Raw genomic sequence first — 22,527 nt, 5'->3', positions numbered from 1 at the left:
AAGGGGTTCAGGGAAACCGGCAGGCCGGACTTGAGTCCTGGAGATGGGAAGTACAGTGCCTGCACTCTGAAGGAGGGGTGTTAATGTTGCAGTTTAAAAACTGTAGTGTAAAGCACCCTTCTGGGAAGACAGTGATGGAGTGAATGATGGTGAAAGTTTTTCTTTTTCGGGCCACCCTGCCTTGGTGGGAATCGGCCAGTGTGATAATAAACAACTGGAAAGTGGTTCTCCAGCAGTTTCAAACATACGAACGAAGGTACATATTAACTGGAAGTATCTTTTATCACATTTAGCTCTTTTACTTGTCATTTGTCAGTTTTAAAATATATTAAAAAATCTTAAATGATTACAGAGAATTTTAAATAGAAAAGAATTGTAAAAAGAAAATTAAAAAATACGGAAAACCCATTTTCATGCCGTTTTAATTTTTATAAGTTTAGTAAATACTTGAAAAACTGCCTAAGGAAGCACGGTGTTAGGTGCAGTGGAGCACATTGTTAGGTGCAGTGGTGCACATTGTTAGGTGCAGTTAAACACATTGTTAGGTGCAGTGATACACAGTGTTAGGTGCAGTAAAGGACATTGTTACATGCAGTGAAGCACATTGTTACATGCAGTGAAGCACATTGTTAGGTGCAGTGAAGCACATTATTAGGTGCAGTGAAGCACAGTGTTAGGTGCAGTGAAGCACATTGTGAAGTGCAGTAAAGCACATTGTTATGTGCAGGGAAGCACAGTCTTAGGTGTAGTGAAGCTAGGTGCAGCGAAGCACAGCGTTAGGTGCAGTGAAGGACATTGTTAGGTGCAGTGAAGGACATTGTTAGGTGCAGTGAAGCACAGTGTTAGGTGCAGTGAAGCACAATGTTAGGTACAGTGAAGCACAGTGTTAGGTGCAGTGAAGCACAGTGTTAGGTGCAGTGAAGCACATTGTTAGATGCAGTGAAGCACATTATTAGGTGCAGTGAAGGATATTGTTAGGTGCAGTGAAGCACAGTGTTAGGTGCAGTGAAGCACAGTGTTAGGTGCAGTAAAGCACAGTGTTAGGTGCAGTGAAGCACAGTGTTAGGTGCAGTGAAGCACAGTGTTAGGTGCAGTGAAGCACAGTGTTAGGTGCAGTGAAGCACAGTGTTAGGTACAGTGAAGCTTTAAGCTTAATATGCTGGTACATTTTAGGACAGTGGTCTCTCTGAGATATCAAGAGAAAGCCTCTTCAGTTTCGCTGCAAATTTGGTTCTTCTAAGTGGAAGGTTTGAACTAGATATAGGATGTGTATATTTAAATATGCCATTTTTTATTGGAAAAAAATTAGGATATTAGTTTTCAGGTGATAACTTTTCTGATTCACTTCAAATCTTCAAAGTTAATATTTAACTGCAATACAAACTAGTGGTGCATTCTGCACTATGTCAGCTGTTTACATTGACACTCAGGGGACTCTGGCCGACATACATCTAGTTTACAGTGATTTCCTATCCATCTCTAAGATTTAAAGGTTATGAGTTGCAACTTGGTAATTACGAAAATTGTCTGATCGATGAAAAAGAGGACAGAGGGACTTTTTTCTCCTGCAAATGTTTTTTTAATTCGGATCATCGCAAATAAGTCTTTCTTTTTTACGTTTTATTTATTATGTTTCAAGAAGAACAGTAATATAATAATTTGGTAATATAAACGATACATGGAACACGTTCTGATCAGGTTGATGCTTATTTAAATTAGTATTTTTAATTAAGAAAATGTAATTCACGAACTACATGGATGTATTTCATCCAACACAAATTATGCTACTGGAATGTTTTTTATAGTCACATTTTTTCCCAGATTCTGAATTTTGGCAGGACTCATTTCTTGCACATCTCCATAGCAGTTCTCCATTGATGCTGCCCATAACAGTTGGCTAACAGTCAGGTATCTATTTTTACTGTTGGGTGGGAAAAAAGTGTAAAGAGAACTTGTCCACACATTATACCTCCCGAGGGCTGTGAGCTGAACCTTCTTGGTATTGAATTTCTTAAGATTTAATTAAGATAGGTGGCCTGAAATCTGACTGCTTTCAAAGAACCTGGTCAGAAGGTAATCCAGCCAAGTGATTAATAAATCAACCCTGAGAAATGGATAGTATATTTACATGATGTTCCTAATTTTAAAACAAAAGTTTCGTTCTCTATATTTTAACAATTGTGGAAAGGTAAATTATTAAACATTCTTGTTCAGTCGCACGACAACTGTGAAATTTAATTTGTTTTTAAGTGCAATATTTGCGCCTGTTAATTTGTGTAATTTGTTGAGTTTGTCAGATGGAGAACTCCTGTTATATGACTGTAAACACTGGCATGTTTTACTAAACATTTAATCTAAAAATTGCTAATCAAAACCAATGAAAGGCATAATTTGAAATGATTCGTCAGCTTTATGAATAATTACAAAAAAATCTATAATATCGGAATTGTAGACGTACAAATATCTACCGGATATTAGTTGCGAATAAAATGAAATCAGAATATGTATAAGTGAAGAACATGGGTACTTACCCAAGCATAAGACTCCAACTCCAGGGAAGATCAAGGAAGAACGCTGAAGCAATGCCCATTGTTACTGTTTCTACTAAACAAGGAAGGAAAGCCAAACGTAGTACAGTGCAGCTTAACCTCTTCAGTGCGACTGGGTCCAGTCCGAGTCCAGCACGTATTAATATAATTGTAAGCGCAATATTCCTGCAAAATTAAATGATGTATTAATTGATAAGAGTCACTCTCAGAAGTGGCAACTGTTATTTTTATAGAAAAGTGCCAATACTTCCAGTCTGGGATATAATCAAGTTTGATACTTGGTAGGAGAAGGTAACTCCAATTCCATGGATAAAGAGCATAAACTTTTATGAAACTAAAGGATAAAACCTTTTTAAATATATAATTTTATAGTGGAAAAATTTCCATTTTTCATTTATTGATGAACTTACTAAACGTTTAGGAACTACTTGAGTTAATTAGACTATATAATATTAATCTAATTAGGTTCAGTTCACTTTTTTTTATATGACGCTCATATCCTCTTCACAAGAATGATTATGGACAAAATATTACAATATACGAAACTTAAAACAATTGTTCTCTGAATTACATTATAAACTCGAGGCATTTTCTCTGAAATCAGTCGGTATAATTTTATTTTACTGGGTACCAAGTTTTCTACATAAATTTACTGCAATCGTCAAAATTTAGGATAATGTAGTAATGACTCATTCAGAGGAAAGAGTGTTTGGATTAATGAGTGTTCGAAGAAAGTACTATATTTATAATTTATGGATAAAGTTTTGTTCATTAAATCAATATAAAGTTAATAATTTATGAAAGTTCAACATTTAATCAGTGCTTCACATATTTTATGGAACGTAAAAAATCTTACCTTAGAACAGACGAATAATAGATATCAATATTATGTCCAAGAGCATTTATCCCAGGAATACTGCTGAAAAGTATTCCCATTACCAAGCTGCCAAGTAATGAAGGTAGGCCTACATAGTCGGCCATCATCCCAGCCAGCAGCGCCATCACATACAGTAAGAGGAGACTAAATAACTTTCCGCCAGGAAGAGCCATCTCCCACGTAATAGAGATGAGACAGCCCCAGCAAGCCAGGCCAAACACTATCCAAATAAGACAATCTCCAATCTGGTTAAAATAAAGAAAATGAATTTTAATACACAATGGTTCATATTATAATTGTATAAATAATAGTCAATGTATTATAAAAACAATATAATTAATACTGTTAAGAAATTCTGACTACTTACCGAATTAGTATAACATCTAAAACTAACATCAAATGTAAATGATAAAACATCCAAAAGTATTAATCTTTCATGCAACACGTAACTTGATAAATTAGTGCATAATCCTTACTTTTCCATGGGGCGGGCAGGAGAAGGCATACTTTATATGATCTGTCGTTGTTGGGTTATCTGAGAGCTCATTGTGGCTCCTCAAGCAGGAACTGCAGCATCCACAAGATGAAGCAGATTTGTCAAATTCCTTTTCTTGTAAATCCACTGTGTCTTCTGTTATTGTTGAACCTAATAATTAACTAAGTATTATTTAAAGCGTGGTCAAGAATACATTATTTCAGCACACATTATCTATATCCTCAGGAATTTATTTAGACATTTATTGAGAGATTCTTGCATTAACTTTCAAATGGAGTTAATACTAATGAATTTAAATTTATTTATCGTGTACTAATGTGCCCCAAATGGGCACCAAATAGCTATTTATGGAATCTTTATAAGTTGAGAACGATCAATAAATCGGCTGCCGATTCGAACTGGCCGTAAAACATTTCCCTGTCATTTGGCTTGCAAATATTTCGAGGCATAACCCTACCCCCAACTCAAAATAAAATATCCATCAATGATAACCAGTCCAATGATAACCAGAAGCGCCCAGATGAATTCTTTATGCTACATTGGAAAATGCCATATTTATAATATAGAGTTGAACTAGTGCCTCTACAATGGCCGACACTTACGATACAGCGAAGCTGAAGGAATATGACTCAAGAAATCGTAATGACACGATTGCAAACAAACCATACCCCCTGCCGGGATTGAACCCGCGGTCATAGAGTCTCAAAACTCCAGCCCGTCGCGTTAGCTACTAGACCAGCTAGCCACAATAAGATTCATCCAACTAGGTATATTTCTACACCATAGGAAGGTTAGCACAGGCACCACTGTGACCACAAATGCAAGTTTTTACAGACGAATCTCCAGCTAGCGTGGCCGTGACGAACTCTAGCTCAAGTCCCTTCACTGCCGCGGGTTCAATCCCGGCCGGGGGTATGGTTTGTTTGCAATCGTGTCATTACGATTTCTTGAGTCATGTTGACGGCAGTGAAGGGACTTGAGCTAGAGTTCGTCACGGCCACGCTAGCTGGAGATTCGTCTGTAAAAACTTGCATTTGTGGTCACAGTGGTGGCTGTGCTAACCTTCCTATGGTGTAGAAATATACCTAGTTGGATGAATCTTATTGTGGCTAGCTGGTCTAGTGGCTAACGCGACGGGCTGGAGTTTTGAGACTCTATGACCGCGGGTTCAATCCCGGCCGGGGGTATGGTTCTGAAGGAATATGGTGCCTTCTGTTTCTAAGAGACACGTAAGATCAACAAATAAAACGGATAGGACCATTTGATAACTTCGTTACAATAGGATCAGAGGCCCTCAGAGTATAGGGTAAAAGTCACTGGAAACCAAAGACCCCAGAGCGGCGGCGACCTTTCTTTTCCAGAGACGAAATACTATATCCTAGGCACATGGCCTAGATGAAGTGTTTTAAATGTAGGTTTTGTGATGTTACATCTGTTGCTTTCGTTCACAATGCTTCTAAAACACATACACACACTGTTGCAGCAAATAGACGCCTGAGAAACTGAGAATAGTTCTTCGACATCTAGGAAAGGAGTCATTCACGACACTGTACACCGTGTACGTCAGGCCCATATTGGAGTATGCAACACCGGTATGGAACCTACACCTGGTCAAACACGTCAAGAAATTTGAGAAAGTACTAAGGTTTGCAACAAGACTAATTCCGGAGCTGAGGGTGTTGTTCTAAGAGGAGAGGTTAAGGGAACGCAACTTGACAACACTGGAAGACAGGAGGAATAGAGAGGACATGATAACGACGTATAAAATACTGAAAGGAATAGACAAGTTGGATAGGGACAAAATGTTTCAGAAGTGACATAGTAACAAGGGTTCACAACTAGAAGTTGAAAACACAGAGATGTTAATATATATATATATATATATATATATATATATATATATATATATATATATATATATATATATATATATATATATATAATATATATATATATATATATATATATATATATATATATATATATATATAAGTATTTCAAGAGTTATACGAACATAAGAACATAAGAGCATAAGAAAGAAGGAACACTGCAACAGGCCTACTGACCCATGCAGGTCCATGTCACCCCTCGGCCTAGAACAATGACCATCTAGTCAGGTCACTTCCACTTAAGGAAGGAGCACGGCACCAGACCTGGTAGCACAAGCTAGTCAGGTCCAACTCACACCCACCCACACCCACTCATGTATTTATCTAACTTATTTTTAAAACTACACAAGGTCTTAGCTTCTATGATGGTACTCGGGAGTTTGTTCCACTCATCCACAACTCTGTTACCAAACCAATGCTTTCCTATGACCTTCCTGAATCTGAACTGTTCCAACTTGAAACCATTGCTGCGAGTCCTGCCTTGGCTGGATATTTTCAGCACGCTATTTACATCCCTTTATTTATTCCTGTTTTCCCTTTATACACCTTAATTATATGCCCCCTAATTCTACGCCTTTCTAGAGAGAGCAGATTCAGCGCCCTCAGTCTATCCTCATAGGGAAGAGTTCTGATACATGGGATCAGCGTTGTCAGGAATTGAAACAATATGAGACTTTAAGGAAAGGTACGATAAAGCCCACAGACCAGGGATAGAGTGGGACTAGTAGCGACCAGTGAACAGGCGGGCCCAGGAGCTATGAATTGAACCCTGCAACTACAAATAAATGATTACAAATAGGTGAGTACAAACATAGGAGTTGTGATTCCACCGTTACAACAACATGTAGGTGAGTAAACACAGATATCAGTTTGAGAATGATATAACACGGAAAGCCAATAAGGCCCAAATTTTTTTATATATCCACTTCAGGAGGAAAACAGCAGTCAGGGACCAGGTAATCAGCTTGAGGAAGGAAGGCGGGGAGCTCACAAGGACCAATCTAGAAGTATGTGAAGGCCTCAACATAATTTGGGAGGTATTCTCAGATGAGACAGAAAGGTTTCCAGCAAGCCGAGGAGGGAAAGTGCATTGACAAGTGCTGGACACAAAACACACAACCGAGGAGGAGTGAAGAAATTGCAATGTAAGTTAGATTACTCGAAGGCGGTGGGACGAGATAATATCTCTCATTGGGTCCTAAAGAGGGAGCTGAGGCACTGTGTGCCGCTGCCAACAATCTTCAACAACTCTATTGAAACAGGGTAACTGCGACAGGTGTTGAAGACAGCAAATGTAGCCCCAGTTTTAAAGAAAAAAGACAGACAGGCTATATTAAACTACAGACCAATGTAACTGTTATGTATAGCATGTAAAGTTATGGAGAAGATTATCCGGAGAAGAGTGGTGGAAAACCTAGAAAGGAGTGAGTTCATATGTGACAACCAGCACAGCTTGAGCCATGGAAAATCCTCTGTCAAACACATACTGGAATTCAACGACAAGGTAACAGAAGTAAGACAGGAGAAAGAGTGATGGGTAGTTGTATCTTCTTTGACTATAATAAGGATTTTGACATAGTACCGCACAAACGGCTGGTGAAAAAAACTGTAGGAGCAGGCAGGAATAGTAGGGAAAGCACTGTAATGGATCAAGGAATACCTGATAGAAAGGAAACAGCAAGTAATGGTACATTATGAAGTGTCGGAGTAGGCGCATGTGTCAAGTGGGTTTCCATAAGGATGAGTCCTAAGGCCGGTTCTGTTTCTTGTATACGTGAATGACATGCCAGAAGGATTAGAGGCAGAGATATTCCTGTTCGCAGACGACATGAAACTAAGGAGGATAATAAAAGCGGACGAGAACCAGGAAAGTCTACTAAGGGATAGGGACAGGCTACAGGCTACAGGCCTGGTCTGATAAATAGTTCATGAAGTTTAACCCCACCAAGGGCAAAGTTATGAGACTTGGAGAAGGACAAGAAAGACCGCAGATGGAGTACAGGTTTAGGGGCCAAAGGCAGCAAGCCTCACACAAGAAAATGACAGTCTGGTTAATCTATTACCTGCGTTTCGACATCTAAGAATGAGCCATTCTCGACACTATACCATGCACGCAAAGCCCACATTGTAATACGCAGAACCAGTATGGAACCCACAACTTCTCAAGCAACTCAGAAAGGGTAGAAATTTGGAACAAAATTAGTCCTGGAGCTAAGGGGTATGTCCTATGAGATGAGGTTAAGGGAACTCAACCTTATGACACCGGAGAACGGGACTAGGGAGGGAGGATATAATAACGACGTACAAAATACTGAGAGAAATTGACAATGTGAACAGAGACAGATTGTTTCTAAGATGAGGAATGGGAACAAGAGGGCAGGGGCAGAAGGTGAAAACTCAAATGAATCATAGGGATGTTAGGAAGTGTTTCTTCTGCCTTAGAGTTGTCAGGAAGTCGAACTATCTACAGAGTGGTAGAAAAAGGATCCATACATAGCTTTAAGAAGAGGTACGGCAAGACTCTTGTAGCAGGGGTAGAGTGCACCTAGGAGCGACCAGCAAAAAGGCGGGTCCAAGAACTGTTACGCGATCCCTGCAAATACATATACGTAATTACATGTGTGATGAATGGTTTGAAAAACCGACAGGTTGAGGATTGAGACACTTATGCATATGTTGCATAAGTGTCTCAATCTTCAACGTAAGTACATATGTGTGAGCACACACACACACACACACACACAGACACACACACACACTCACACACATACACACACACACACACACACACACACACACACACACACACACACACACACACACACACACACACACACACACACACACACACACACACACACACACACACACATACACACACCGTAAGAAGCCTTACAACACACAAGAGACTGGTTGTAAAGCTAGATTAGCAGGCAGGAATTGGAGGGAAAGTACTGCAGTGGATCAGGAAATACCTGACAGGAAGTAAACAACGTGTGTTTGTATGTGACGAGGTGTCATAATGGGCACATGTGTTGAGTGGGGTTCCACAAGGGTCAATTCTTGGGCTGGTGCTTTTTTTGTGTATGTGAATGACATGGCGATATGGATAGATGCAGAGGCGTCCCTGTCCGCACACGCTGTGAAACTAATGAGGAAAACACAAGCGGTGGAGGATCAGGTGAGCTACAGAGGGACCTGGACAGGCTGCAAGCCTGGCCCAATAAATAGCTTCTGGAGTTTAATCAAACCTAGGACACTTATTGTGTTTATCCTTAGTGCACCAATGGCGCCCCTACTTTCCACTGGGGGTATTTTGCACCGCCTGCCCAGTCTTTTACTTTCGTAGGGAGTGATTCCTGTGTGCAGATTCGGGGCCATTCCTTCTAGAATTTTCCAGGTGTAGATTATGATATATCTCTCGCCTACGTTCCAACGAGTACAAATCAAATATACTTCCAAACGTTCCCAGTAGTTGAGGTGTTTGAACTTATATGTGCCGTAAAGGTTCTCTGTACACTCTTTAGATCTGCAATTTCACCTGCTTTGAACAGAGATGCTAATGTGATTTGAAAAGGATCATCACTAGATTGACATCTCTTGTTTTGAACGTTATCATTCTCCATTCTATCATTTCCATTACAGTTGTGATCGTGGCACTGTTGTGATCCTTGAAAGTCAGATCCTCAGACATTACCACTCCCAAGTCCCTCACATTATTTTTTTGCTCTAATGTATGATCAGAATTTTCCATAACGGAGTAGTTGAAATTTGTCATCATTGAACATCATATCGTTTTCCGTTGTCCATTGGAAAACTCGGTTTATATCTTCTTGGAGGTTAATGCCATATTGAAAGGCCCTGTTCCACAAGACACAGTACTCGCCCCCATCCTGTTCCTCATCCTCATATCAGACTTAGACAGAGATGTAATACGCAGCGCCATGTCATCCTTTGCAGACGATACTAGGATCTGCATGAGACTGCCACCTATTGAGGACACGGTTAAACCATACCACGGGCGGGATTGAACCCGCCCGTGGTATGGTTTGTTTGCAATCGTGTCATTGCGATTTCGTGAGTCATACCACCACTTCTTAACGAACACAGAGTTTCACAGAGTCTTGGCCTAGGGCTGAGTGCATGGTGGAAATAAAAGTGTATTCGTTTGAAATAGGCCTAGTAGATACCCGTCGTGTATTCAGTTGCCAGGAATTGCCAGGATCCTACCACGCGAGCCAGTTTAAAAATTTATACCTACAGCTACCTACCTACGTATGTATAGCACTACTACAGAGTACAATACAGTGGAAACACGAAAGGGTGTACAAAGCTTGTGGAACTATTAAAAGAATATACAGGCAGTGGAAATAATGGAAAATAAGAGAGAGAAAAAAAAGCATAGTTCCAGTGAGCGCAATATACACAACAATAAACCCAGTACACACTATAGAAAGCATTTTCTTTAGTAAATCCTCACACCAGTGCCATAGCTAATAACAGTCACCATAGTACTAGGAGAGCTAAATACGGTACCAGAAAAGTAAATGCAGTGACCACCATTTCCTCAACACGCTGTAGAAGCTACCAGCAGTCACCAGCTCACCAAACACGCAAGTTAAACAATAACAATAATAAACAACCACAATAATAATATATTCTATAAAACTATAGGTATAAACTGCTGCATTACTAATATACAAATACATAAAATTCATAACTACAAAAGACTATAGATCAAAGTAAAGTATTTACACCAGCATATGAAACAAAATACTATTATGGCAGTAGAACTGTTCTAGTGTACCAAGAGGAAAGATTGTTGTATGGGATTGATAATATAATACATAAAATCCATATATATCAAACTACAGTATATATACCAGATATACAGCATATATTCCAACATCAAAAACAAAATACTTTTAGAGTAGGCTAACCAGCCTACCCAGAAGAACTGCTCAAGTGTACCAGGAGGGAAGATTGTTGTAAGGGATTGAAACATAAAATCCATACATAGCAAACTGCAGTATATATACCATATATATCAAACTACAAATTACTTTTATATTCGGTTTATCTAGCCAGCCAACCTTGAAGAACTGTTCAAGTGTACCAAAAGGAAGATTGCTGTATGGGATTGAAATTAAAATACATAAAATCTATATGTATCAAACTGCAGTACATATACCAATATATATATAAAATAAATCTTTTGTATAATAAGCCTATCCTAGCCAGCCTATCCTAGCCAGCCTACCTAAATCCAGCCAAATCACGGGAAGTGACTAGTTAAAAAGCAAAGGATGATTTTTTCAGTAGCTGACCTGCATATTCAACTGACCAGTGTATAGTGGGAGGGAATCATAGGAGAAAACGCCAAATCTAACGATAAAACTCCAAGGAAAATCAGGATGTTGTGGCGTTTTCTTCATTCAGTGCTTTTAAAAATGGCTGATCCAGTAGCACATGGTCAGGAGTCAACAGCAGCCTCGATAAATGGAATTGAGGAGGATTGGGACGCATATGCTCCATTGAGTAAAACTTTTTGGTCTTGCCAGGATGGAAGTGAATTAGAAATGTGATAGGTGAAGACGGATTGTGAAGTGAGGCGTGAAAGGGGTGTAAGTAATGGGATAAGTGAGGAGTGAAGAGGGTTTGTGAAGGAACTTATCAGGAAATTTACTGGTAATCAGTGGTAATTGCTAAAGTAGCTACTAGGCCATTGCTAGGGGACTGGAATAAAAAAATTAAAAAAAAAAAAAGAAAAAAAAATTTTTGTGTATGATAAAAAGAGTGAAAAGTGAAAATGGCCGGCATTTGAGGGGTACAGGCTGCCATATTTATGTTAATCTTTATCCTGCAATTCTCTGAAGTAGGAAATCAGTCATGGGGACTGGAAAAGGTGAATGGGGTCATACCCTGGACAGTGAAAACACAACAGCTGCCATCCTACCTGAAAAGAAAAATGTCACTATCCCAGCGAGGTATTGCAACACCGCATACCCAAACAAAAACAGTGGCACACAGCTCCTATAGTTGCGCTGTTAATTGGCGATATCCAAACTAATCCAGGACCTCAAACTATTGTGCAGGGACAAAACAGGCAGATAAGTGACGATGATAATGTTGGTCTAGTAGCAAGGCCAACATGTAATGCAACATATGTAATGCATACATAGGTCAATGTGAGTCAATACAGCCATTCTTATTATCTCAAACACCACCAAATAGTATATGTATGCGCTGTACTAAGGTGCGAAAGAAGAACAATAAATATACCTTATGTAATTTGTGTAAGGGATGGGTGTATTATGGATGTATGTTCGATTTTGGTAATGGTACCAGAATTCATTTTGAGTGTAACAAATGCATTTTGGCACAGTTACCCTTTAGCAGTGACGAATTTGATTTGCCTAATTTTAATACAAATGATCCTTTGTCATATGTTGATGATTATAATTGCTTTATGAAAACAGGCCTTCACTTCATTCATGTCAATGCAAGATCACTTTTTCCAAAATTGGCAGAGACTAGTATTCTAGCTAACAGAACTAGGGCGGCAGTTATATCCATCTATGAATTTTGGTTGGATGATACGGTGACTGACGAAGAGGTCAAAATAGAAGGTTACAATACAAAACGCTTAGATAGGAACAGAAAAGTTTGTGGGTTATGTTCCTACATAAGAAATGACTTAACTTACAACCGAAGGCCTGATTTAAATGACAGAAAACTGGAGATTCTATGGTTTGAAGTGCTGCTTCCCAAGACAAAACCCATCTTAGTAGGAACTAGTTACTGCCCTCCCACCCATGACCAGTTCTTAGAAAACTTTTCCAGAGTCTTATCCTGACTTGATAACAGTTACGAGACAGTAATACTGGGAGACTTCAACATCTGTTTTCAGCAGCAAAATAACGGGCTATGCAAAAGGTATATGCAAATTCTAGGTTTAAATAGTTACACTCAACAAATTAATACACCAACCCGGATTAAACAGTTCTCAATCATCCTAATTGACCACATACTTTGTAACCGCTCAGTCAGGCGTCATTACCACAGGTCTTAGTGATCATTTCATCATTTACTGTACCAGGAAAATCACTAGGAAACGGATAGGCCTACACAGGACAATAAAAATGGGGTCAACTAGAAACTACAGTAAAGAAACACTGGTAAATATGCTACACAATAGTGATTGGACAGAGATAACGTGTTGCACGGACGTAAATGATGCCTGGGAAAAATTCAAAGCAATGTTCACTGTCATCATTGATAATATTACACCAGTTAAAGAGGTTAGGATTAAACGATAAACCGAACCCTGGATGACTACGGAGATATTAGATAATATGAAATTCAGATAGACAGGATATTGCAGCAGTAAATGAATTCCGGAGGGTGAGGAACAGAGTACAAACACTTATAAAAGGAGCAAAGGCAAGGCACTATTGCTCAAAAATTGGAGTACAAGAATAACCCCAGAAAGCTCTGGCAACAACTAAAACAGTAGATAGATCTAACATAGTACTAAATATCGATAACGAGGTATGCCATGAAACAACTAAAGTGGTAAATTGTTTTAATTCCTACTACACTTCTGTCGCATCAACACTAGTAAGTAAACTATCAGCTGCATCAAACATCTTTAACAAAAACTCTGATAAGTATAAAACATAATATACCGATAAAGGGATAACCCCAAACAGTATTTCATGACTTCGTTCAAAAATAACTAAGCAGGTTAAACCCAACTAAGAGCACCGGCCCAGATAACATCCCGTCTAAGTTTCTAAAAGATGGTGCCTCTTAATTGTCAATCCCTGTTGTTCACATAATAAATTTGTTCATCACCACTAATACCGTACCGGAGGGGTTCAAGGAGGTCAGAGTTACTCCTATTTTCGAGAAAAGTAGTAGGTCTGATGTAAGCAACTATAGGCCTGTTAGTATACTCAGTGTAATATCCAAAATTCTTGAGAGGACGGTGTACTGTCAAGTAGTTAAGCACCTTAATGATAACAACATTCTCCATAGTTATCAATCAGGTTTTATTAGGTCTTACTCAACCGACACCTCCCTAATTAATCTAATGGATTACATGAGAACTGAAATATCGATATGGAACCTCATAGGAATGGTAACCTTAGACTTGCAAAAGGCCTTCGATATTGTCAACCACAATATATTATGTAAGAAACTTCAAGCTATCGGTATAGGTTCTGTAGACTGGTTTAAGTCTTACTTTAGCAACAGGAAACAAATTGTCAAAATCAACAAAACAGAATCAGAACCCCTGCCCATAGCATGCAGAGTTCCCCAAGTTAGTATTCTGGGTCCATTATTATTCCTTTGTTATATTAAAGACATGTCCATCAGTGTTAAATGCAAACTCCTACTGTATGCAGTTGACAGTGTTCTGTTAGTGTCAGGTAAAGACCCACAAAATATAGCTAATGTATTAACACAGGAACTGGAGTCCTGCAGCAAATGGTTAGTAGACAACAAACTATCGTTACACCTCGGGAAAACTGAAGCCATACTCTTTGGCACGAAACTTACACTGAGAAAGGTAAATAATTTTAACATCCGGTGTAATGGGGAACCCATTACTTCAGTTTCCTCAGTAAGATATCTGGGAATCCCCTTTGACCCATGCATGTCAGGAGAATTGATAGGGAACAGTGTAGTAAGGAAAGCGAATGCCAGACTGAAGTTCCTTTACAGACAAGCACAGTGTCTACCTACTGAGGTTCGCAGGATCTTCTGTCTAGCCCTTATACAATGTCATCTGGACTACGCTTGCTCTTCATGGTACTCTGCCCTGACAAAAATACTGAAACACAGACTGCAAATCACCCAGTACAAAATGGTAAGATTCATCCTGGACCTGGGCCCAAAAGAACATATAGGCCAGGATGAATTACAACAATTGGATATGCTGAATGTTGAAGACAGAGTAAAACAACTGAAGTTAAATCAAGTTTATAAAATTGCTCAAACAGTGTCCAGAATATCTTGCTGCTAATTTTGTCAAAACTGGGAACCGGAGCAATCATAGTACTTGGGGGATAGAGCACAACTTCGTAATACTCACAGTCAGTGGCCAGGCTTCAAACACCTTTTATTGTATAGCAATAAGGGAATGGACCAGATTGCTTGCATATGTCAAAGCCAGTCATAGCATGAGCCAGTTCAAGAAGAGAGCCAAAAAGTACCTAATGAATGTAGCGACAGAAAGGGAGGAGAATGATATTTTTTACTTGTTTAACTATCACACATGTAATCTTCCCTTATTCCTAGTATATTTCCTTTATAGTATAATAATAAGATATTATCTCCTTTATGGAATAACAATAAGATATTATCTCCTTTATTTTATAATAAAGTAAAAGGTCCCTAATGAAAATAAGTCACTATGTCTGACTTTTTTTGGGTTATCCTATGTTCTTTACTGCTATGTATGATAATCTATGTAACTGTATTTGTGTTAACATGAATAAACTTACTAACACTAACAACTAAATACTTTTAGTAGTTATAGATTAGCTAGTTAGAAGAGTTGTAAAGTGTTGTAAATGACTACCACCATGAAAATCTGTGTAGTCTGCAGAAAGGGTAACAGACGAAGTCATGCCTGGATTGCATGAAATCTCTGTGGTAAATGATCCCATAGGACATGCAGGAACTAACCAATGACCGCTTTTGATATAAAATCAGAGAAATGTTTTTAGGTCTGTCCAAACGAGATACACATGTATGAGAAAATTACATGTATATTAAAAGACAAGAACACCAATAAAATATCGTTCTTGCAAGACATGTCAGCCTGGTATATATGGGGCTGTCTTGGAAGACAGTGCCCCAGAGGGCGTTACCGTTGTCCTGGAGGACAACGCACCAAGTGGAGAAAGTGGCCCTGGTACAAGCAGCGGTACTGCTGGAGATAGAACAAAAGGGGACGATGCCTCAGGGAATAGTATTGACACATTACCAGTAAAAACTGGTGGAAGACATGCTATCCATACAGAGGCGGTAGGTAGTGGGGAAACACAAAAAAAATGCACCTGCAGAGAACGCAGCTACAAAAAATCCTAACAAACAAAATTCCAGCCTATGCTAATTCTATGCCTTGGGTATCTGCACTTATGGTATATCTAGAAAAGCAAGTGGGACGTGCACCTTTGACCATCTCAAAAAATAACGCAACCACATGACAATTCTCCTTCCTGCAACCTATTTCACCCCTAAATGTGTCATACATCACTTCATGAAAGAAAATACTACAACGTATACTACCAGGTTTATCAGGGCCAGGAAGGAAAAAAACTGGCAAGAAATGACAGAAATCTTGCATCAACTGAAAACACTTCTGGAGCAGAGGCACAGTCATTGACCTCCACTCCAGAACAACAGATATTAAAGCCAGCAATTAAACCCCCTCAATTCCATCAATATAATGACATTTATCTTTGTAAACATACAGGGTCTAAAGCCAAATGCAATGTTTGCAGCTTTCACAGAGACCCACATAAAGAATCATTTCGACAACGAAATATGGTCCCGGGTTATAACCTATTAAGATGCGACAGACTAAACAGGCAACAAGGGGTTGGCCTGTACATCACAGAGTCGCTCATTTGCTCAGAACTACTAAACACCTCAAATGGTGTAGTTGAAGTTTTGGCATTAAAGCTTGAAAATCAAAACCTTGTCATTGTGGTTGTATATAAGCTTCTGGATGCAACTTCTCAGCAATTCCAGGATCAGCTTTTGAAAATTGACCACTGCTTGGAATATCTTACAATTCCTTCCCCAAACATTTTGCTACTGGGAGATTTCAACTTGAGACATCTAGAATGGAGGAGTGCATCAAATAATATATTAGCAGCGATTACCCAAGGAGGCAGCTCAAATGAAAACTCAAACACACACACGAGCTATTAAATCTCTGCACCAAATTCACTTAAACCAGAAAATATTAGAACCTACATGACTACAAAATATGCTGGACCTCATCTTCACTAACAACGACGATCTGATTGGTAATATAACCGTATCAACGACAATACACTCAGATCACAACATAATAGAGGTACAGACATGTGTGCACAGGGCTCCTGACCAGCAGAATGTGATCAGTCATGAGGGAGTCTTCACAAAATTCAGCTTTAATAACAAAAACAAACAATGGGAAGAAGTCACTCATGTCCTAAATGAAACAAGCTGGGAAAATATCCTAAACAACATGGATCCGAACCTTTCCTAGAAAAAATAACTCTGTGGCATTTTCCGTTAGAAAAAAGAAAGAGAAGATGTAATCTAGAAAGATAGAGACGCTCCCTATATAGACGATGGCGAAGAATCACAGAGCTGCTGAGAGGGGCCAATATATCCAAAACACGAAGGGAAGCACTGGTCAGAGAAATAGCAATCTTACGGAATCTTACAGGAGAAAAGACTCAGGAAGAACTAAAAGTCATAAAGGAAATTGCAAAAAAACAAAATGCTTCTTCTCTTATGCCAAATCTAAGGGTAAAACAACATCCAGTATTGAGCCTCTGCTTAGGCGAGATGGGACCTACACAGATGACAGCGAAGAAATGAGACGCTAAATTTCCAATACGACTTAGTGCTCAGCGAGCAGTTACCCTAGAGACCCATCAAATACACAACCCAGGGCAACACGGGTATAGAGCAGGTCGCTCCTGCCTGTCCCAGCTACTGCACCACTATGAAAAGGTCCTGGATGGTATTGAGGATAAACTAAGTAGTATACACAGACTTTGCAAACGCCTTCGACAAGTACAACCCAATGTAACAGTGCACAAAATGCGTGATGGAGGAATAACATGAAAAATTGGTAGATGGTTCTATAACTTCCTAACAAATAGAGCACAAAGAGTAATAGTAAAGAGTAAAGTCTGAGGCAGCTACGGGAAAAAGCTCTGTTCCACAAGGCGCAGTACTCGCTCCTATTCCTCATCCTCATATCTGACATAGACAGAGATGTAAACCATTGCTCCATGTCTTCCTTTGCTGCTGACACCCGAGTTGCCATGACAAGTGTTCTCCATTGAAGACACCGCAAGACTCCAAGCGGACATCAACCAAATCTTCAAATGGGTCACGCAAAACAATATGAAGTTCAATGAGGAGAAATTTCGACTTCTCAGTTACGGAAAACTTGAGGAAATTGAAACTGTATCAGAGAATACAACAAATTCTAACCATGCAATAGCGCGAAAAAACAATATGATGGACCTGGTAGTGATGATATCAGAGTATCTCACCTTCACTGTATCTTCCGCAGCTGCTAGGAAAATGATAGGATGAATAATGAGAACCTTCAAAACTAGAGACGCCAAGCCCATGATGATTTTCTTCATATCGCTTGTTGTGTCTAGGCTGGAATACCGCTGTACACTAACTGCCCCCTTCAGGGCAGGCGAAATTGCTGACCTGGAGAGTGTACAAAGAACTTTCACGGCACACATAAGTACGATAAAGCACCTAAATTACTGGGAACGGTTGAAGTCTCTCGATTTGTATTCCCTGGAACCAGGCGAGATAGATACATGGTAATATACACTTGGAAAATCTTAGAGAGATTTGTACCAACCTTGCACACGAAAATCACTCCCTATGAAAGCAAAAGACTCGACAGGAGACGCAACATTCCCCAATGAAAGAGAGGGGAGCCTCGAATATACTGAGAGCGGCCCATGACTGTCCAACTGCCTCCCAGCATACATAAGGCGGATTACCAATAGACCCCTGGCTATCTTCAAGAAGGCACTGGACAGGCACCTAAAGTCAGTTTGCGTGCAGCCAGCAGTAACAGCCTGGTTGATCATACCCTGGTCCTCCACGAGACCTGGTGTCAGACCTGGCTTCGGGGGCGTTGACCCCCAGGACCCTCTTCACGTATACTCCAGGTATACCTAGGGATTGGGAGAGCATGCCTGGTTCCTTTGTGTAAAGGCAAAAGGGGACAAACGAGTGTTAAAATTATAGGTGAATAAGCCTGTTGAGTATACCTGGTAAAGTGTATGGTAGTGTTATTATTGAAAGAATTAAGAGTAAGATGGAGAGCAGTTTGTTTGTAGACCAAGTGTTTACAGTGAAACATATAGGCGAACAGTATTTAGATAAGGGGTAAAGAGGTTTTTGTTGCATTTATGGATTTGGAAAAGGCATCTGATAGGGTGTATAGGGGGCAATGTGGCAGATGTTGCAAATGTATGGAATAGGTGATAAGTTATTGAAAGTAGTGAAAAGTTTTACGAGAATAGTGAGGCTCAGGTTAGAGTATATAGGAGAGAGTGGGAGATTAAGTACCAGTAAAAGTAGGCTTTAGCCAGGGATGTGTGATGTCAACTTGGTTGTTCAGTGAATAAGATGGAGCTGTAAGAGAAGTGAATGTTCAGGTGTTGGCAAAAAGGGTGGGATTGAGAGATGAAGAAGCTAACACAAGGTGGGAGTTGTCAGTTGCTGTTTGCTGATGACACTGTGCTTTTGGGGAATTCTGAAGAGAAGTTTTAGAGGTTGGTGGACGAGTTTGGTAGCGTATGTAAGAGAAGGAAATTAGAAGTGAACGTAGGAAAGAGTATGGTGATGAGGATAACAAAAAATTGGGTAATGAAAGATTTGATATGAGATTGGAGGGAGGGAGTATGGAAGAAGTGAATGTGTTCAAATATTTAGGAGTTGACTTGGCAGCAGATGGGACTATGAAAGACGAGATGAGTGGTGAGTGGTGCACTGAGAAGCCTGTGGAGATAAATAATGCTATCCATGGAAGCTAAGAAGGGATTATATGAGAGTATAGGGTGTGAAGCATGGGTGGTGAATATTGTAACAAGGAGAAGGCTGGAGGCAGTGGAGATGTCGGATCTGAGCGAAATGTGCTGTGTGAAAATAATGCAAAGAGTCTGTAGTTTGGAAATTAGAAGGCGCGGGGGAACTAGAAGGCTTAGGATGGGCTGTTGAGGTAGATCGGACATTTAAAAACGATTGAACGAAATAGAATGACTCGGAGAGCGTATAGATCTATAATGGAAGGAAGGTGGGGTAGGGGGGTCGGCCTAGGATATGTTGGTGGAAGGGGGTAAAGGAGGTTTTGTGTGTGTGAGAGTCTAGGACTTCCAGCAAGCAAGCAAGCATTAGCATGTTAGATAAGAGCGAGTGGAGACAAATGGGTTTTTTGACTTGACGTGCTGTTTTAGTATGAGCAAAGTAACATTTATGAAGGGATTCAGGGAAATTGGCTTTCCAAGGTCTTAGATTCTATTACCATCCTCGGGAGGTTATTCTACATATCGACAACTCTGTTCGAAAACCAGTACTTACCTATGTCCTTTCTAAATCTAAATTAATCTAAGTTAAAACTGTTATTTCTGTTTCTTACTTGATTCGACATCATTAGTACATTACTTTCACCGGCTTTGTTTATGCTGATCATCCATTTATAACTTTAACGATATCTTGCTAAGTCAGTGGTGAGTTTTTCTTGTTCAGTGGTGAGTTGTTTTTATTCAGTGGTGAGTTCTTGCTCGGTGGTGAGGTGGTTTTGTTCAGGGGTGAGGTGTTCTTTCAGGACTGGTGAAGTGTTCTTGTTCAGTGGTGAGGTATTTTTGTTCAGTGGTGAGGTGTTCTTGTTCAGTGGTGAAGTGTTCTTTCAGGATTGGTGAGGTATTTTTGTTCAGTGGTGAGGTGTTCTTGTTTAGTGGTAAGGTGTTCTTGTTCAGTGATGAGGTGTTCTTGCTGACTGGTAAGGTTTCTTATTCATTGGAGAGATGTTCTTATTCATTGGTGAAGTGTTTTTCAGGATTGGTGAGGTATTTTTGTTCAGTGGTGAGATGTTCTTGTTCTGTGGTGAGGTGTTCTTGCTGAGTGGTGAGGTGTTCTTGCTGACTGGTGAGGTGTTCTTGCTGAGCAGTGAGGTGTTCCTGCTGAGTGGTGAGGTGTTCCTGCTGAGTGGTGAGGTGTTCCTGCTGAGTGGTGAGGTGTTCCTGCTGAGTGGTGAGGTGTTCCTGCTGAGTGGTGAGGTGTTCCTGCTGAGTGGTGAGGTGTTCCTGCTGAGTGGTGAGGTGTTCCTGCTGAGGGGTGAGGTGGTCCTGCTGAGTGGTGAGGTGTTCCTGCTGAGTGGTGAGGTGTTCTTGCTGAGTGGTGAGGTGTTCCTGCTGAGTGGTGAGGTGTTCCTGCTGAGTGGTGAGGTGTTCCTGCTGAGTGGTGAGGTGTTCTTGCTGTGTGGTGAGGTGTTCTTGCTGTGTGGTGAGGTGTTCTTGCTGAGTGGTGAGGTGTTCTTGCTGAGTGGTGAGGTGTTCTTGCTGAGTGGTGAGGTGTTCTTGCTGAGTGGTGAGGTGTTCCTGCTGAGTGGTGAGGTGTTCCTGCTGAGTGGTGAGGTGTTCTTGCTGAGTGGTGAGGTGTTCTTGCTGAGTGGTGAGGTGTTCCTGCTGAGTGGTGAGGTGTTCCTGCTGAGTGGTGAGGTGTTCCTGCTGAGTGGTGAGGTGTTCCTGCTGAGTGGTGAGGTGTTCCTGCTGAGTGGTGAGGTGTTCCTGCTGAGTGGTGAGGTGTTCCTGCTGAGTGGTGAGGTGTTCCTGCTGAGTGGTGAGGTGTTCCTGCTGAGTGGTGAGGTGTTCCTGCTGAGTGGTGAGGTGTTCCTGCTGAGTGGTGAGGTGTTCCTGCTGAGTGGTGAGGTGTTCCTGCTGAGTGGTGAGGTGTTCCTGCTGAGTGGTGAGGTGTTCCTGCTGAGTGGTGAGGTGTTCCTGCTGAGTGGTGAGGTGTTCCTGCTGAGTGGTGAGGTGTTCCTGCTGAGTGGTGAGGTGTTCCTGCTGAGCGGTGAGGTGTTCCTGCTGAGTGGTGAGGTGTTCCTGCTGAGTGGTGAGGTGTTCCTGCTGAGTGGTGAGGTGTTCCTGCTGAGTGGTGAGGTGTTCCTGCTGAGTGGTGAGGTGTTCCTGCTGAGTGGTGAGGTGTTCCTGCTGAGTGGTGAGGTGTTCCTGCTGAGCGGTGAGGTGTTCCTGCTGAGTGGTGAGGTGTTCCTGCTGAGTGGTGAGGTGTTCCTGCTGAGTGGTGAGGTGTTCCTGCTGAGTGGTGAGGTGTTCCTGCTGAGTGGTGAGGTGTTCCTGCTGAGTGGTGAGGTGTTCCTGCTGAGTGGTGAGGTGTTCCTGCTGAGTGGTGAGGTGTTCCTGCTGAGTGGTGAGGTGTTCCTGCTGAGTGGTGAGGTGTTCCTGCTGAGTGGTGAGGTGTTCCTGCTGAGTGGTGAGGTGTTCCTGCTGAGTGGTGAGGCGTTCCTGCTGAGTGGTGAGGCGTTCCTGCTGAGTGGTGAGGCGTTCCTGCTGAGTGGTGAGGCGTTCCTGCTGAGTGGTGAGGTGTTCCTGCTGAGTGGTGAGGTGTTCCTGCTGAGTGGTGAGGTGTTCCTGCTGAGTGGTGAGGTGTTCTTGCTGAGTGGTGAGGTGTTCTTGCTGAGTGGTGAGGTGTTCCTGCTGAGTGGTGAGGTGTTCCTGCTGAGTGGTGAGGTGTTCTTGCTGAGTGGTGAGGTGTTCTTGCTGAGTGGTGAGGTGTTCCTGCTGAGTGGTGAGGTGTTCCTGCTGAGTGGTGAGGTGTTCCTGCTGAGTGGTGAGGTATTCCTGCTGAGTGGTGAGGTGTTCCTGCTGAGTGGTGAGGTGTTCCTGCTGAGTGGTGAGGTGTTCCTGCTGAGTGGTGAGGTGT

General features: G+C 41.0%; 1 protein-coding gene across 2 annotated transcripts in view; it reads right to left on the bottom strand.

The window, feature by feature from the left end:
• LOC128701093 (sodium/hydrogen exchanger 9B2-like) overlaps nucleotides 1-8,389 on the bottom strand; it is a 75,248-nt gene extending 66,859 nt beyond the window's left edge. The window contains exons 1-4 of one of the 2 annotated variants that reach the window (XM_070100623.1): nucleotides 8,305-8,389; nucleotides 3,903-4,072; nucleotides 3,406-3,671; nucleotides 2,532-2,714 (exon numbers count right to left, since the gene is read on the bottom strand). In XM_070100623.1, the coding sequence (XP_069956724.1) occupies nucleotides 2,532-2,714; nucleotides 3,406-3,599 (377 nt within the window). In that variant the 5' untranslated portion in view covers nucleotides 3,600-3,671; nucleotides 3,903-4,072; nucleotides 8,305-8,389. The remainder of the gene's footprint in view (nucleotides 1-2,531; nucleotides 2,715-3,405; nucleotides 3,672-3,902; nucleotides 4,073-8,304) is intronic. The other variant, XM_070100624.1, reaches the window with a different exon arrangement.
• Between the last annotated feature and the right edge of the window lie 14,138 nt (nucleotides 8,390-22,527).

Source organism: Cherax quadricarinatus, chromosome 73, assembly GCF_038502225.1.
Source record: "Cherax quadricarinatus isolate ZL_2023a chromosome 73, ASM3850222v1, whole genome shotgun sequence".
NCBI classification, from domain to species: Eukaryota; Metazoa; Arthropoda; class Malacostraca; order Decapoda; family Parastacidae; genus Cherax; species Cherax quadricarinatus.
The sequence above is the reverse complement of the archived record's forward strand: the minus strand, read 5'-3'. Positions and strand labels throughout refer to the sequence as shown.